This window comes from Microtus pennsylvanicus, chromosome 5 (genome assembly GCF_037038515.1).
Source record: "Microtus pennsylvanicus isolate mMicPen1 chromosome 5, mMicPen1.hap1, whole genome shotgun sequence".
Lineage (NCBI taxonomy): Eukaryota > Metazoa > Chordata > Mammalia > Rodentia > Cricetidae > Microtus > Microtus pennsylvanicus.
In genome coordinates, this window is record NC_134583.1 from 111,430,312 (window position 1) to 111,444,826 (window position 14,515).

General features: G+C 36.9%; 1 protein-coding gene across 2 annotated transcripts in view; it reads right to left on the reverse strand.

Annotated features, from left to right (window-relative positions):
- Prkg1 (protein kinase cGMP-dependent 1) overlaps positions 1-14,515 on the reverse strand; it is a 1,110,483-nt gene that overhangs the window by 939,614 nt on the left and 156,354 nt on the right. For both annotated transcript variants that reach the window (XM_075973828.1, XM_075973826.1), the window contains exon 2: positions 12,159-12,325. In XM_075973828.1, coding sequence (XP_075829943.1) covers positions 12,159-12,325 — 167 coding nt within the window. The remainder of the gene's footprint in view (positions 1-12,158; positions 12,326-14,515) is intronic.

Genomic DNA, 14,515 nt, shown 5'->3' on the forward strand with positions numbered 1-14,515 from the left:
CTGAGAAGTGCTTAGCACTGTGGTGGGTAAATATCAAAACGAGTAGATGTGTTCGCAAATGCCAAAGCTCTTTGCAACACGTAGCACAAAGCAAAAAGCTGAGATCTCAAGTCTTCACTCAGCAATGAGAATTTTAAGAAAGACGCCCAACTGATCGACAGCTGACAGCTTAATAGTACATATGTATGAAGGCTACAAACTGTACAAACCACATGGGACTATGTGTGAAATATGCGCTTTCTTAAGATTACATATGTATGAGGGCTACAAACTGTATGAACTGCATGGGACAGTGTGTGACATAATGCGCATTCTCATTTAATTGGAGACCTTTTATGGTATTAGAAGACTTACTGTACCAAGTAATCAAAAGATAAAATGTCAAATCTAATGAGACTTTGATTTATCGGCAAGGTATAAGACCACTTCTTTTAAAGTAAAATACTGAGTAGATTTTTTAAAAAATATTTGATGCCTCTATTCTTTCTGGACCAGAAGTCTAATTAACAAACATTTCAGGATCCTGCTACACTAATTCAGGATAATGACTGGGGAACCCAATTCAATTCCCAATTCTTGAACATTAGAAAGTGTGAAAGTGAACCCACAAAATCTATCAAGGATCCTTTCACGCTGTGAAATAGAAAGTAATTAACACAATAACAAGCACTTCAATGGGCGTCATTTGCCCCCTCATATCTGCACAGGCGATTTGCCCTTGATTTAAATGCCCAACACTGCAAAAGTTTCCAGCTTCTAATCACCAAGCCTTCGCTTAACACAAGTTCCTTTGCAGCGTAGTCGTACTTATGCAAAATTTGGGGGAAGGGTCTCAATATCTGCTATTCCAACCTTTAGCCAATAACAATATGCTCCATGAAGCAAACATCAGTGCCCCTATTAGCATACAGGTTTGCATAGCTTACGACAGTGGTTTTGTAACTTTTAGTCTCTGGACTGCTTTCTAATACTAAGACCTATTGAAAATCCCCCAAGGCTTTTGCTCATGTGGTCTATCCTATTGATATTGATACTATTAGATTTTAAGGTACACTCAACAGGAAAGAAATCAGGACAGATACTAGAAATTTAGCAAGCTTCCCAGGGCCAGGGAGCTCATGAGCCATAGAAAAGAATCTACTCCCACCGCTGTGCTAGACCAGAATCATTTCTAAGTCCATTCTAAATCTTACCCTATAGTCACACATAAGTGCAGCTGCCACCCCTCATCAAGGAAGCCTCTCTTTATAGCAAATGCTGACCATCACAGAAAACCACAACTGGACAGACTGCAGAGATCAACAGATCCTCAGAGCCAGGCTCCAGTGGATAAATCTATACCACAGCTCCTGCAGCCTTTGCTCAGGGGACATCATGGGAAAGAAAACAGGAAAGTTGTCAGGGCCGGAATACAAAGAAGTCTGTGAAACAGTCTTCCCTAGAAATACTGGGTAAACAAGATTAGAACAATGGCATTATCAATGAATACATTCATATAAAAGGGAGATAATTGGGGGGGTGTTCTCCTCCCTCCCCATATTGCACCCAGACAAAGAACTACAGCAACTAGTAACTGCTGGGACAGGGAGAATTAGCCTCTCTCAGGGATGAGCCTCCTTGTTGGTTATCCAAAACAAAGCAGTCAGCTCTGAAACCATATATACACAAACAACAAAACCTGTTACAACAGGTTGTGTGTGTATATATGTGTGTGTATGCATACATATACATATGTTGATGCATTTGTATGTGTATAACAATAATAATAAAAGTAAAAGAGGTTATCAACTTAAGTGTTGGAGAAAGGACATGGGGAAGATCAGAGGGAGAACACCTGAAAGGGGTTGAAAAAAGGGAAGGGGAAAGTGATGGAGTTATATTTTAATTTAAAAACTCTAAATATATGATAAACATATAAAAATGGAAATGTTTACAATATTTATTCACTTAAGATAATAATTTTTTACAGATTAAACGGCATTCTAAAATTGCAAGTTAGGTGATTTTAAAATATTAATAAACATAATTATTTTGTACTTTGAAGATATCAAGTTATTTCTGACTTAGAGAGTTATCTGTATTTTCTGTTTCTGCATGAAGTTTGTTATGAATATCACACTGCAGAGTGTGGCTTCTACAACACTCTGCCATATACTCACAAGAGAACAAAACAGAAAACAAATAGCATGCTGATATTGTATGTTCTGATCTCAAGGAACCCTTAAAATGGTCCTAGCCCACAATTCAAGAAAGGCTACTTTAAGAAAACCAGTTTTCACAAAAGAGGAAAGAATTTTTAGTCCATTGCATAAATTTCCCTTGGGTATTTATTTTTTAACCATAAATATTTGTTATAACCTGCAACTTTACTTATTGTCATGGCTAATTGATGTCAACTTCACACCAGCTCGGGTCATCAGAAAGAATGGAGCCTCAGTTGAGAAAAATGCCTCCACGAGATCGGCAAGCCTGTAGGGCATTTTCTTAATTAGTGATTGATTGGGGAGAATCTGGTCCATTGTCAGTGGTGTCAACACAGGCGTGGTGAACCTGAGTTCTGTAGGAAAGCAGGCTGAGCAAGCCATGAGGAGCAAGCTAGTGGCAGCACCCCTCCATGGTCTCATCATCAGCTCCTACTCCAAGTTCCTGATCTGCTTGAGTCCCTGTCCTGACTCCCTTTGATGGTGAACTATGATTTGGAAACATAAGCTGAATAGACCCTTTCCTCCCCAAGTTTTTAGGTCATGGAGTTTCATCACAGCAATAGCAACCCTAACTAAAACACTCATTTAATTTGTTGCCCATAAAACAAGTGCTGTATTAAGAGAGATTTATGTGCCAGTCTTCCCTTTATGCCTGGTTTAGTCAAAACGAACACTTCACTGCCCTTTTGCATCACCTCACCGAGCTTTCCAAGATGATCCCTTTGCAAAATCTTCAATGGAATGCCTAGGAACATCTTAAACTTCCATCATCGGGGCAAACTCATAATTCACTCTCTTAAAACATGAACTCATCTCATTTATTCCCACCCCAGAAAAAGCCACCACCACTTACCAAAAATTTGTATTAAAAACAAATAATTTACTTTCAATTCTCTTTTATCAGTTTATGTATTCCCCAACATCACAACTTCGGGCATCTCCCATCTGCCACCTTAGTCTAAGCCTCTGTCCTACTTTGCTTCAATTAGTGGTATCACCTCTCAGCTGGGACAACTGGTCCTTTCCATGACTCTATAATTCATCTATCCAAGTTTGTGGCTGCATGCAAAATCCACATTTATAGTCATAAAATATAAAGCAAACATGTCTCATCGACTGTCCATCTCTCTGTAAGCCTCTGAGGATTAAGACACAACAGTCAACTGTGTTTTTGACTCTAAAACCACCGCAGCTTCAACTCATGCTTTCTAATATGCCAAGCACTCTTCCTGGGGGGGTTTTCATCTGGAATCTTCTAACCACACATTTGTTGATCTGCCCCTTCCTTGTCATTCAGTTCTCAGCTCCAACTTTACTTTCCCAAGGAAACACTGTCATATCACAGACAGTCAGACTCACCAAGACTTCTTAACTGCCCTAGTTAATTTCATTTATTTCTAACATTTATTACCACCTTTTGCTTTCCTCCATATATTTATTTGTCTTTTCTCCCTTCAACCATCATCAAAATACATATCATGTTCTGTTCTGTATCTTCAGTCTCTGCTAACATACAATAATGCTAGGAGACATAAATTCTGCATTTCTTAATAAAGAACAATCAAATGAATTCATAAATTAATTCCAATACAGATGCTACTTTGCAAAAATTTCCACTAGGTATCTTTTTTACTCTTCTCAATTGCTAAGAATATTAAAATTAAAACATTCTTAGACAACTCCCTCAAAGGCACACTGTGGCATGCTGTGAGAAGAGGACATCTAATTCTTGGGGCTTACTAATTTTTGCTAAGTATATTTGTGATCTCAAAATCAGCACACACACACACACACACACACACACACACACACACACACACACATTCCAAAAGATTTTTTCCAATTTTAGAACACTTAAACTCTAGAATTGATAAAATAAACAATTTAAATGTACAGGATAGAATCCAGATATTCAAAGGCATCATAATTTTCTTTGAAGAGAACAAACAAAATGATTGTCAAAAACATGCTGAATGACTATTTCTTTTCTGAAGACTAATTTCCCCTGCACTTGAAAGCCTTAGCATCAATAACAATGAATGAAAAGATCCAGAGTGCTTTATATGGCAGAGCAATTCACCTTAGCAAAGGTAATCAGATTAGGCACCAAAATGGAACTAAATAAATCACTAATATAAATATTCTCTGCAATAATTTGATGATATATTAAATATGCATGAATTGTAAATTCTCCAGAATTTAGCTTAATACCCATTTAAGTCATATCTATTATAATTCTAAATCTCTGTGATACTTATAAAGATTTAGGATGAAACTATTACTGGGAAAAAGTTTATACACTAACTAAGCATAAACACCAGATTCAGAGTGCAACTTTCAAAATCGTAATAATTCAATTCATAAGAAGTACGTGCAAATAAGCTGCATTTCTCAGGAGGGAACCCATTGGAGAATGCCCAAAAGAACACCTGAGAATGAGTCCAAGGGTCTCTATATAGGGGTCTATATGTTAGGGGGTGGTTGTTGCCATGGTAGCCACAGTCTGAAGCTCCTCTTTCTGGGAACGTCTGTTTTCCTTTGGAGAGTATGCCCAAACCACTACACACTCTTCAGGGATGTCACACTGGAGTGGTGGATTCTAAATGCCTTCGTCTAACCAGTCTCCCACAAAAGTCACTGGAAATCTTGTTAGAGCCTCCAAGGAGATACATGGATGTCTTTGTAAAAATGAATCTACAACTCTAGGGTTCTTGTTCAATGTTCCGAAGGCACACCACCCAACAGCTTATGCATGATGAGCGAGGTGAGATGAACCTCATTCTGAAGTGTGTTATTACACTCCGGCCCAGGTACTAATCACAATTTCTTCCCACTGTTCCAGCTATACTACACTCGGTCTTAATTTTCACCCAAATAATACACATTTGCGCTTTCAAAGTTGGCACTCTATCAACGTGAAGAGTGAAAAGGCTGACATTTGAGAGAAATGAATGAAGATAGGATGATAGAAATAAAACACAAAATCCATAATTATATACAATGAGAGTAAGCTGGAGAAGGGAGACGTACATTTCAAATATTTGACTCAGGGATTGCATTCCTGGTAGCACACGATTTGTTACCTTTCCAGCTACCACCTCCAAACTATATGCATGGCAAATTTCAATTATTTTCAATTTCTGCACTCATTCAAACTAAGAAAAGCCATAGTGCTACCTTTTTGTAATGTAATGAATTCAGTTCAACTTGTAAGGCTTCATTTTAAACAGTCATGCCAGGATTCATTAGCTAAGTGTGCCTGTCAAAGTCAGGCATAGCCATGCATGGCAGTGATCCCAGCATTTGAGACCCTAAGGCAGGGGGCTCTCAAGTTTGTGATCAGCCTGAAGTACAGAGGGAGAGGCACAGTGTTTAAAACACAAGGCGACAACAATAAAAATATCCTTCTTAAAAGCATGACAGTTTTCAATAACACTGCCTTTGGCCAAAACATTTGGTTAGTTCTGTTTGAATTATACAGCAAATACTTTATTCTTTTAGTGATACATAAAGACATATCCTTAGTATATTTTAGACAAAAAAATATTGTTCAGCTTAGTCACCAAACCTGTCAGCAAATGCCTTCTTATTACCTCCAAATATATAACACACTCTCACAGGAAAAAAAACAAAGAAAGAAACCACTGTGGTACAATCAAATTCATCTTTTCCATCTCTCAGGATGATTTATATTCTAGAACATTTTGGGAAACAATAGAAGATAGAAGTAAAATATAAAATTTTTGCAGCATCAAATTTTGAAAAGGATAACTTGTTTTAGATTATAGGCAGAGACTTTGTTTATAGATAATTAGTGTCTCACATACCTAATTCAAATGTATACCTTTACAGATATACCCATGTGCATGAGAAATACTAGCATTCAGGATTTGTTAAAAAGACAGAAAAAATAAAAACCTCGGAAGATACAGTTCACCACATTCAAATTAATAACTGTTGTCCATCTGGTTTCACTCAGATATAAAAACACAAGCTCCACCAGATAAGAGAAAATATTTACAATACTGATAACTATCAAGGGGTAAGCTCCAAAAGATGTAAAGTCACCTACCTAACAGAAAATGAACAGACTAAGAAAGACTCTTCAAAAGGTGACAAAAGCTCCTACATATAGAAAAAGATGTTCTGTCTCATTGGTAGTTAGAGAAAAGCAAGTTGAAATCACTGCACACCTATCCATTAGGTTAGTTCAATGCTAGCCAATAAAAATCACCACAAAGCTGGGTGGTGGTGACGCAAGTCTTTAATCCCAGCACTTGCGAGGCAGAGGCAGGCAGAATCTGTGAGTTCGAGGACAGCCTGATCTACAAGAGCTAGTTTCAGGACATATTCTAAAACTTCAGTGAAACCCTGTCTCAAAAAAAAATCACCACAAATACAAGAAACAAAAATGGAAAGATACATATAATCTATAGTGAGATATGATCAGCTTAATATAAAATACTTTGGGAAGTTATTTGGTATCATTTAACAAACAAAATGTGCTTTCTAGCAGGCAAAAATATTAGAAACAACACAATTATCATGGAAAGCTAAAAATAAATATATGGAACAAAATACTGTGCCAAACCACCAAGTTTTCAAAAAAAAAAACAGTTCAGATTTATTAGACACATGAAAAGTTTAGGTCTATTCATAACTACACATGAGTTTTGGGTGGTTGAGATGGTCAAAAGGAACTCTTTGACCTGTGGAATCTTACAAGCTAACTTGGAGAATGATAATTCACAAAGCCACAGGTTCCGAATCATCACGTTGGGGACAGGGTAGAATAGATGTGATGTGGTTTAGACACAGGAGTCCCTCTTTCACCCATGCAGTTTCTCCTCACAGGTGCTACACAGTCTCTGTGAAAATGCCTCCAGAGATGGGTTCTTGTCACCACATGAAGCTGCTCATTTCACTTTTGGAACATTTTAATTAGTAGATTATTGATTCTCCAGCTCACTCAATTTAAACTTCTTTGTAGTATTCATTTTTCCTTTGGTTATCTAGACTCATGCAAAATAATTCCATTTCCATATGAGAGCAGTTTAAGAATTTAAGAAGTTATATTTTTATCCCAACCTTTCCATATATAGGCAAAATATTGCCAGTTTTTATAAATGTATTGTAATTCCTGAATTTGCCCCAGCATATTAAAAATTCTTTTGTACTTGTTATCCCAAAGAACATAGTGCCTGTTCCATGTGCCATATAAGTAAATACCTCAGCTCCCTGTCTCCAACACTGCTTCTGAAATATTATTTTAAAAAATGTACATTTAATATTTAAGAATCTCCTTGTTTATAAATACATGTTTTGTTTTGTGTAAGTAGTTCATAAACATTGGTTTTTTTGCAAAAATGTTACAAGTGTGATTCTCTAAAACATTATAAAACATAACATATTTCAACTATTCTAAAGAAAAATAGCTTCGGGTTGATCATGAAAACGTAGGCCAAAAGGCAACACCTGGCGTTAGCAAATAAGATGGTCTGTTTCTCGTGTTATGTTTGCTAACAAATGTTTCACATGATAATGTATTCAATTCCCCTCATACACTCAGTAGGCATTTTGAATGCTAACTGGGAGACTCATCATTAATGTCAGTATTAGCAATGTCATTTAGTTGCATAGAGAGAATAAACACTTTGGTGGGGACTAGCAGTTATAGTGGGACATATGTAAGCTTACCCTGGAGGATGGCCAGCATGAAAACAATAAGTAATTGTGAGGACACGTAGCATATGCAGACCTGCATCTATGAATTTGCAAAAATACATCAAACCAAGCAAGGCCACCTGAGAGAACTGTTAGGGATACTCAGATACTGCTTAGCGAGAGCCTGTGAAGGTCCGCTCCAACAGTTCTTTCTGTCAGAAGCTAAGAAGTGGGTCTTGAGAGAATTCTTTTAAAATTTCAGTATGAGAAAATAAAATCAATGCTATTGATTTTAGACAGAAAAAGATGGGGTTTCCAGTGTTCAAAGAGTTTAATCCTAAACAGAAAGGTGAACTATGAATTGAGACAAGTCACAGATTCCTTCCATGAGAAGAGAAGAACTAAGGAGGAGACAACCTTCCAGGTTGTTTGTAGAGAGTTTAGCTCATAGCTGAGTGTCTGAGGCACGCCAGGGAGCCTGCATACTAGAAGACCTGAAGAGTCCTAGATGCTTTCATAATGAACCGTGGCTACGCAGCCTCGGCAGACATTGTCCCTTCTTGCAATAATACAGTTTTACATCATGTAGTTTGATAGTGTGCATCTATTTTGAGTCTACAAATTGGGATATTCATAATAAACATGTTATTATATGTCTAGTCTTCTTGAAAAGTTACATTACTGAATACTTGGGTATGGGAAATTCAAGGCTTAGCTTCATATTTCAATATACTCGCAGAATAATTTATTCACGTGCTCTAACTTCCCCAAGCATCAGCTTTTCTATTTGCTAATGCATAGATAGTTAGATGGTCTCGCGGAATCACTCATTATGAAGAGAGAAAGTTTAATAATAAGCAAGTCACTAAACACTATCTGCCAAGGGAGTACTTCAAAAAGCTGTCATTGGTTAATATCTTCTAAAAAAAAATAAAGCCATGATTCCTCCTCAACAGTGAACTTAAATGGGTGACTCTCTAAATACACTAAGCAGCCTCGTCATTAAAAGGGAAGTATAATCTGCTTCCATAGGGAAACCCACAAAGCTTTGCAAAAGTCACCTCTAAGCAAATCGAACTGTTTTTTTTGTTTGTTTGTTTGTTTTGAGACGGGGTTTCTCTGTAGCTTTGGAGCCTGTCCTGGCACTAGCTCTTGTAGACCAGACTGGCCTCAAACTCTTAGAGATCTGCCTGCCTCTGCCTCCCGAGTGCTGGGATTAAAGGCGTGCACCACCACTGCCCGGCTGCAAATCGAACTCTTAAGCAGAGTAAAAATTAGCAATCCCCACTACTCGAGTATCACATTAACTTCTTTGTATTCTTAATTGCTAAATCAAAAAATTATTTTAAATGAGAGAAAACCGAGGTTTACCTTTATGATAAAAAAAAAAAAACATGCTGAGTAGTAAGTAGCAGACAGTACATCCTAAAGCAGCCCAGTGCCAATTTCTTTATGAAAACAAGCTATAAAACATATGGTAAAGCATTTACATATTTGAAATGTCAAAGGAGCCTTAGACAGTTTTTGTCTTTAAACTACTATCCCAAACAATTCTTGTTGAAATTTGAAAGTGATCCTTTAACTAGGTTGTAATTTTAAGTGTCTGAGAGGATCATTTCTCTCCAGAGAAATCTGAAAATTAGACTGGTTTTCTTTGTTAACTCCTTGAGTGTTTTCATGGACATCTTGATAGAAGGCTTGTGAAAAAGCCTCCAGAGCCAATTCATTTACTATTGCATGCTATATTCTTCATAAATATTAATGTCCACAGATGAAAAGAACCCTTCTATATCAAGAACATTGCTGTGTAAGCTCTGAGAAGATTGAATGTGTTGGCTTAAAAAACCTAATTATGCAATAAAATGGTTCCTCAATTAAAATTTGTAAAAATTTAATGATAAAGTTTTTCATTTTAAATCCCTTTGACCTAAAGGTAAAAGCACAAAATCAATAAAAGCTATACTGAGAGGATTTTAATTTCTGTTTAGAGAAAGGCTGGCATCAGTTTATAGGATTATGGTCATTTCTATTGAGTTTATTAAAGACAATCAATAGCAAAAACACAATATCCATGACTCTGAATATTGACGTATTATTTAAAGAATTGTTTTTAAAATGATAACTAAAATATGGTTTGTAATAGGTAATGGCATGCTGTTTAGTCAATCTAACAGTGAAAAGAAGATAAAATTTATTCAAGTTAGCTTGAGACAGTAGTGAAAATTCTGTATTTATCTTTACTAAAGGAAGTAATATGGTCACTGATGAGCATTTTTGCCCATTTTGTTATACATAAATACACATGTATGAGAAAACAGTTGGTTTTTAAATTCTCCTTAACATATGAGGTATGAACTTTGCATCATAGTATCTAAATGTTGTTTGTTTTGTATCATAATATTTATGTTATAGGATATCATCAGGATAAGGGAACATCAACGAAGGACTTGTTTTAGAATATTTGTTTAACTATGAAAAATGTATTACATTTGCTTAACTATGTAAATATGCATTGCATTAGCTTATGTTGCAGAGTATTTGTTTAGCTAAAATGCATTGCTGTTTTACCTTGCCTACCTAAGGCACCTGATTGATCTAATAAAAGTTGAATGGCCAACAGCGAGGGGAGAAACAAGCCTAAGCTAAGTCCAAACATTCATAATTAATAATTAGTCTTCATGTCTTTATTTGGGAAATGGTTGGCAGCCCAAAGACTTAGATCCTTTTCTGGGGAAAGAGTTTATTCATTTTCAGTTGTATAGGGCAGCTCCTGGTGTTAGAATATGAACTTGATGTTCATGGTTATGTATTAGATACACCAAAGTTGTATCTTGTTGGCATACGATGGACTTGTGTGACTTTAAATATCCACTTGGCTTCGAAGGACACCAAACACATGCTTAATTGTTATCCTAGATACTTCTTTCAAAGTGTTTTATAGATGAGAGTAATATTTAAAGGAGTAAACTTTGAGTTAGGCTTATTGTCATACAAAATGTGAATGGAAGTCCTCAATCAGCTGATGGCCTAAATAGACAAAAGGCTGACCTCCCACCTCAGGAGAGGGAATTCTACAATAGACAACCTTCAACAATTGTTGCCCTGAGCATTTTGGACAGCCACCACAGTCACATGAGCCTATTTCAAGACAAATTTCTTTCTATTCATACAAATATAAATATAGTAAAGTATCTACATATGTCTACAACAAACTATATATTTTTTCTGTTTCTCTATAGAACCTTGATATACCCTCATAGTAAAGAGTTTAAGTGCTGAATTGCAGGAGGGAGAGAGAGCTGCTTGTTGGTTCCCAGCCACTTAGCCCCAAAATAATCACACTGAAACCATATTAATTAAATCACAGCTTGACTCATTAGCTCTAGCTTCTTATTGGCTAACTCTTACATATTAATGTAACCCATCTCCATTAATCTGTGTATAGCCATGTGGCAGTGGCTTATGGGGTAAAGTTCCCAGCATCTGTCTCTGGCTTCTCGCTGATTCCACCCTTCTTTCTCCCAGCATTCAGTTCTGTCTTCCCCCACCTACCTAAGTTCTGCCCTGCTATATAGGTCCAACGCAGTTTCTTTATTCATTAATGGTAATCACAGCATACAGAGGGAAATCCCACATCACTAAATCAAGATTGGCTAACTACCAGAACTGAACTAGAAAATGGTACATTCTCATCGATTCTCAATCTCCTCTTTTATAGAACCAGACAACACATTTAGCCTCTCAGTAGACAGCTAATATGCAGTCCAGCCTTCATTGTCTCTGATATATATGTACATATATATACAAACATTCATATACACTATACACACACACACACACACATGCATGCAAGGAACTGAAATATCATCTTTACCTGAAAGAATCATAACAGGAAACCTAGTCATGTATTAAATGTTAAGAGTAGAGTTGAAGACCCTGGACTACCTGACCTAAAAGACTTCCTATCATCTTAAATTATCATTGACATAGTGTCAATATGCTCAACAGTGGAATTGTGTGCAGTCTCATTCAGTTGCAGACAGTATTGTTTTCACACTATTGACTTTCTCCAGCTGTGAAAACATATGGAATCCCTATATTTATCTTCCAAACACCAAAACTTCATATAATTAGACAACCAGGGTACCTCGTGGTATTGTAGCTCCTTGCAAATTGTTTCCCAATGAAAGAAGGAAGACAAGCATTGTTCCACAGAATACACTGCAGTCTTTGGGAAGCTGGGAAGATTGGGGAAGAATGAGTGGCAGAGGAGCAGGTTACTAACCATACCTTCCATGACATACACCAAGGATCCCACATCTCCTTCCTTGATGATGCAGCTGTCTTTGCCATATTCCACGGGGTACATACAATCCACAATCTCCTGGATCTGCGACAGCTCCAAGTTCTTCATGAAGTCATTGTCAAGGATGGCCTCCTTTATGAGATCCTTTGACCTAAGGCAAGAGAGGGAGGAGTCATTGACACATCTGACCAGCCTTCCATAGTTCTTGGAGCTCAGTGGAGCCACGCAGTGCTCTGGCAAACAATGAACGAATCTTCTTGAAAAACATGGAAACATAGCGTACAGGCAGCAGAAAGAGAACCAGAAATATTCCTTTCAGCAAACTACCATTTAGTAAGTGCCCAACATACAAACAGCAAGCATATAGGTTCAATCTGTTTTACAGTGTTTTAATCTCCAAGGATTGTGGGAAAAACCAATGGATTAGAAATAAATCGAAATTTATAATTTGGTCTAAGAACTGAGTTTACAAAACCATAGGAGAAATAACTTTTACTCTTTATATGTTATAAAAGAAAATTCACAATCTCTCACGTGCTTCATCTACTAGACTTTCTGCTTTCAATTTGCTCTCTTCTGTACAGCATATTTCTACATTAATGCCAGGTGTGGTTTGGGTACACCAGAAAGAGTCTAGCTAGGTATTTTTAAGGAGTAGATTTAGAAATGTGACAACCTTTCATCTGAGTATTTTCCTTCTGTAGGAAACATTATTTCTGTGATCATCTTCATTTAGACTAACTAGACAGATAGGACTACACTGAAGAAGATATTTGAAAAAGCATATGGTTTAGAACTGGAAATATATATATATATATGTATATATATATACATATATATATATATGGAGAGAGAGAGAAAGAGAGAGACAGAGAGAGAGAGAGAGAGAGAGAGAGAGAGAGAGAGAGAGAGAGAGAGAGAAGAGAGAGCCAGTGGGAAAGATATAAACAAATTTCGCAATTCAGATTCAGGGTTATGAGTGAAGTTTTGTGGAACTTAAAAAAGTGTGATAATTTTATTCACTGAGGGATAAGATGTTCATCACCACTTATTATGGTTATAAAAATCAAAGAGAAAGCAATGCTAGGGAATATATTGTCCAGAGGGAAACAGTCATAGTATACATCAGAAACTGGGTCTAATAAAAGTTGAACCCTTAATCAAACATGTAAAGCAACACATTTGGAATTTTATATTGAAAGACTTAAATTTTTAAAATGTGAATACTAACTGGCCTTTGTTGACTCTGACAACACACGTTGGTTCTCCGTGAAATAGCCTGCAATAAAGACAAGTGACTGAATTATCAGTCCTCGAGTCCACTTGCATGTGACATTTCATTTAGGCTAAGTCTGGCTGGCCTGATCTTCTCACACTGTGATCCATAATGACTTGGGCTTCAACATTTACAAGTTTCCCTGTTTCTGAAGTTTAGAATGGGCATACATTTTTCTATAAAAAAAATTCAAAAGTAAATCATAAGCCACAACTACTTTGAAGAAAATCAAACGAATCTATTTCCCGTTGAATTAATGATGGCAGGCCATGATTGGTATCAGGGATACGACTCTTCAGGAGGTTGGCTTTGATATTCTCAACATCTTGAAAGCCCTAATGGCAGGAATTTTCACCTCAGGAAGTGGTGGTGATGGATGGGAAGGTATTAGAGTCTCACAATGTCTTCATTTTAAAAGCCCTGTTTCAGAGGCACAGTTCTTCAGCTACAGGGTTTCTGGGGTTCTGACTTATTTTTAAATTCCCAAGTGCCAGAAACTTTGTTTTCAGGCCCAAACTGCATTGCTTCTTTTCAGTGTTTAAAACAAGATGCAAAAGTTGCCATCATGAAGCTTGCATGCTTAACTCTCTTTCTCACCGTGACCTCACAAAGGCCAGCAGCACTTTCATGTTGACTTCCATATGTATTCATTTATAATTATTTCCCCAAATACCAGAGTTTTTTATCTTTAAGAAATTCATTTTATCAAAGGCATTTCCCTCATATAGAGTGCTATGGACCTATCCTGTGCATACAGAAATGGTAATTGGCGAACTCCAAGACCATCCCTGACAATAATGTAAAATTCCTAAGCATTGTAGCCTCAACTCTGAGATTCCAACCTACACCTGTAAGAATGGCCAAGATCAAAAACACTGATGACAACTTTTGCTGAAGAGGTTGTGGGGAAAAGGGAACACTCTGCATTGTTGGTGGGAATGCAAGCTGGTACAGCCCCTTTGGATGCCAGTGTGGCAATTTCTCAGAAAATTAGGAAACAATCTTCCTCAAGACCCAGTAATACCACTTTTGGGTATATATCCAAAGGGTGCTCAATCATTCCAC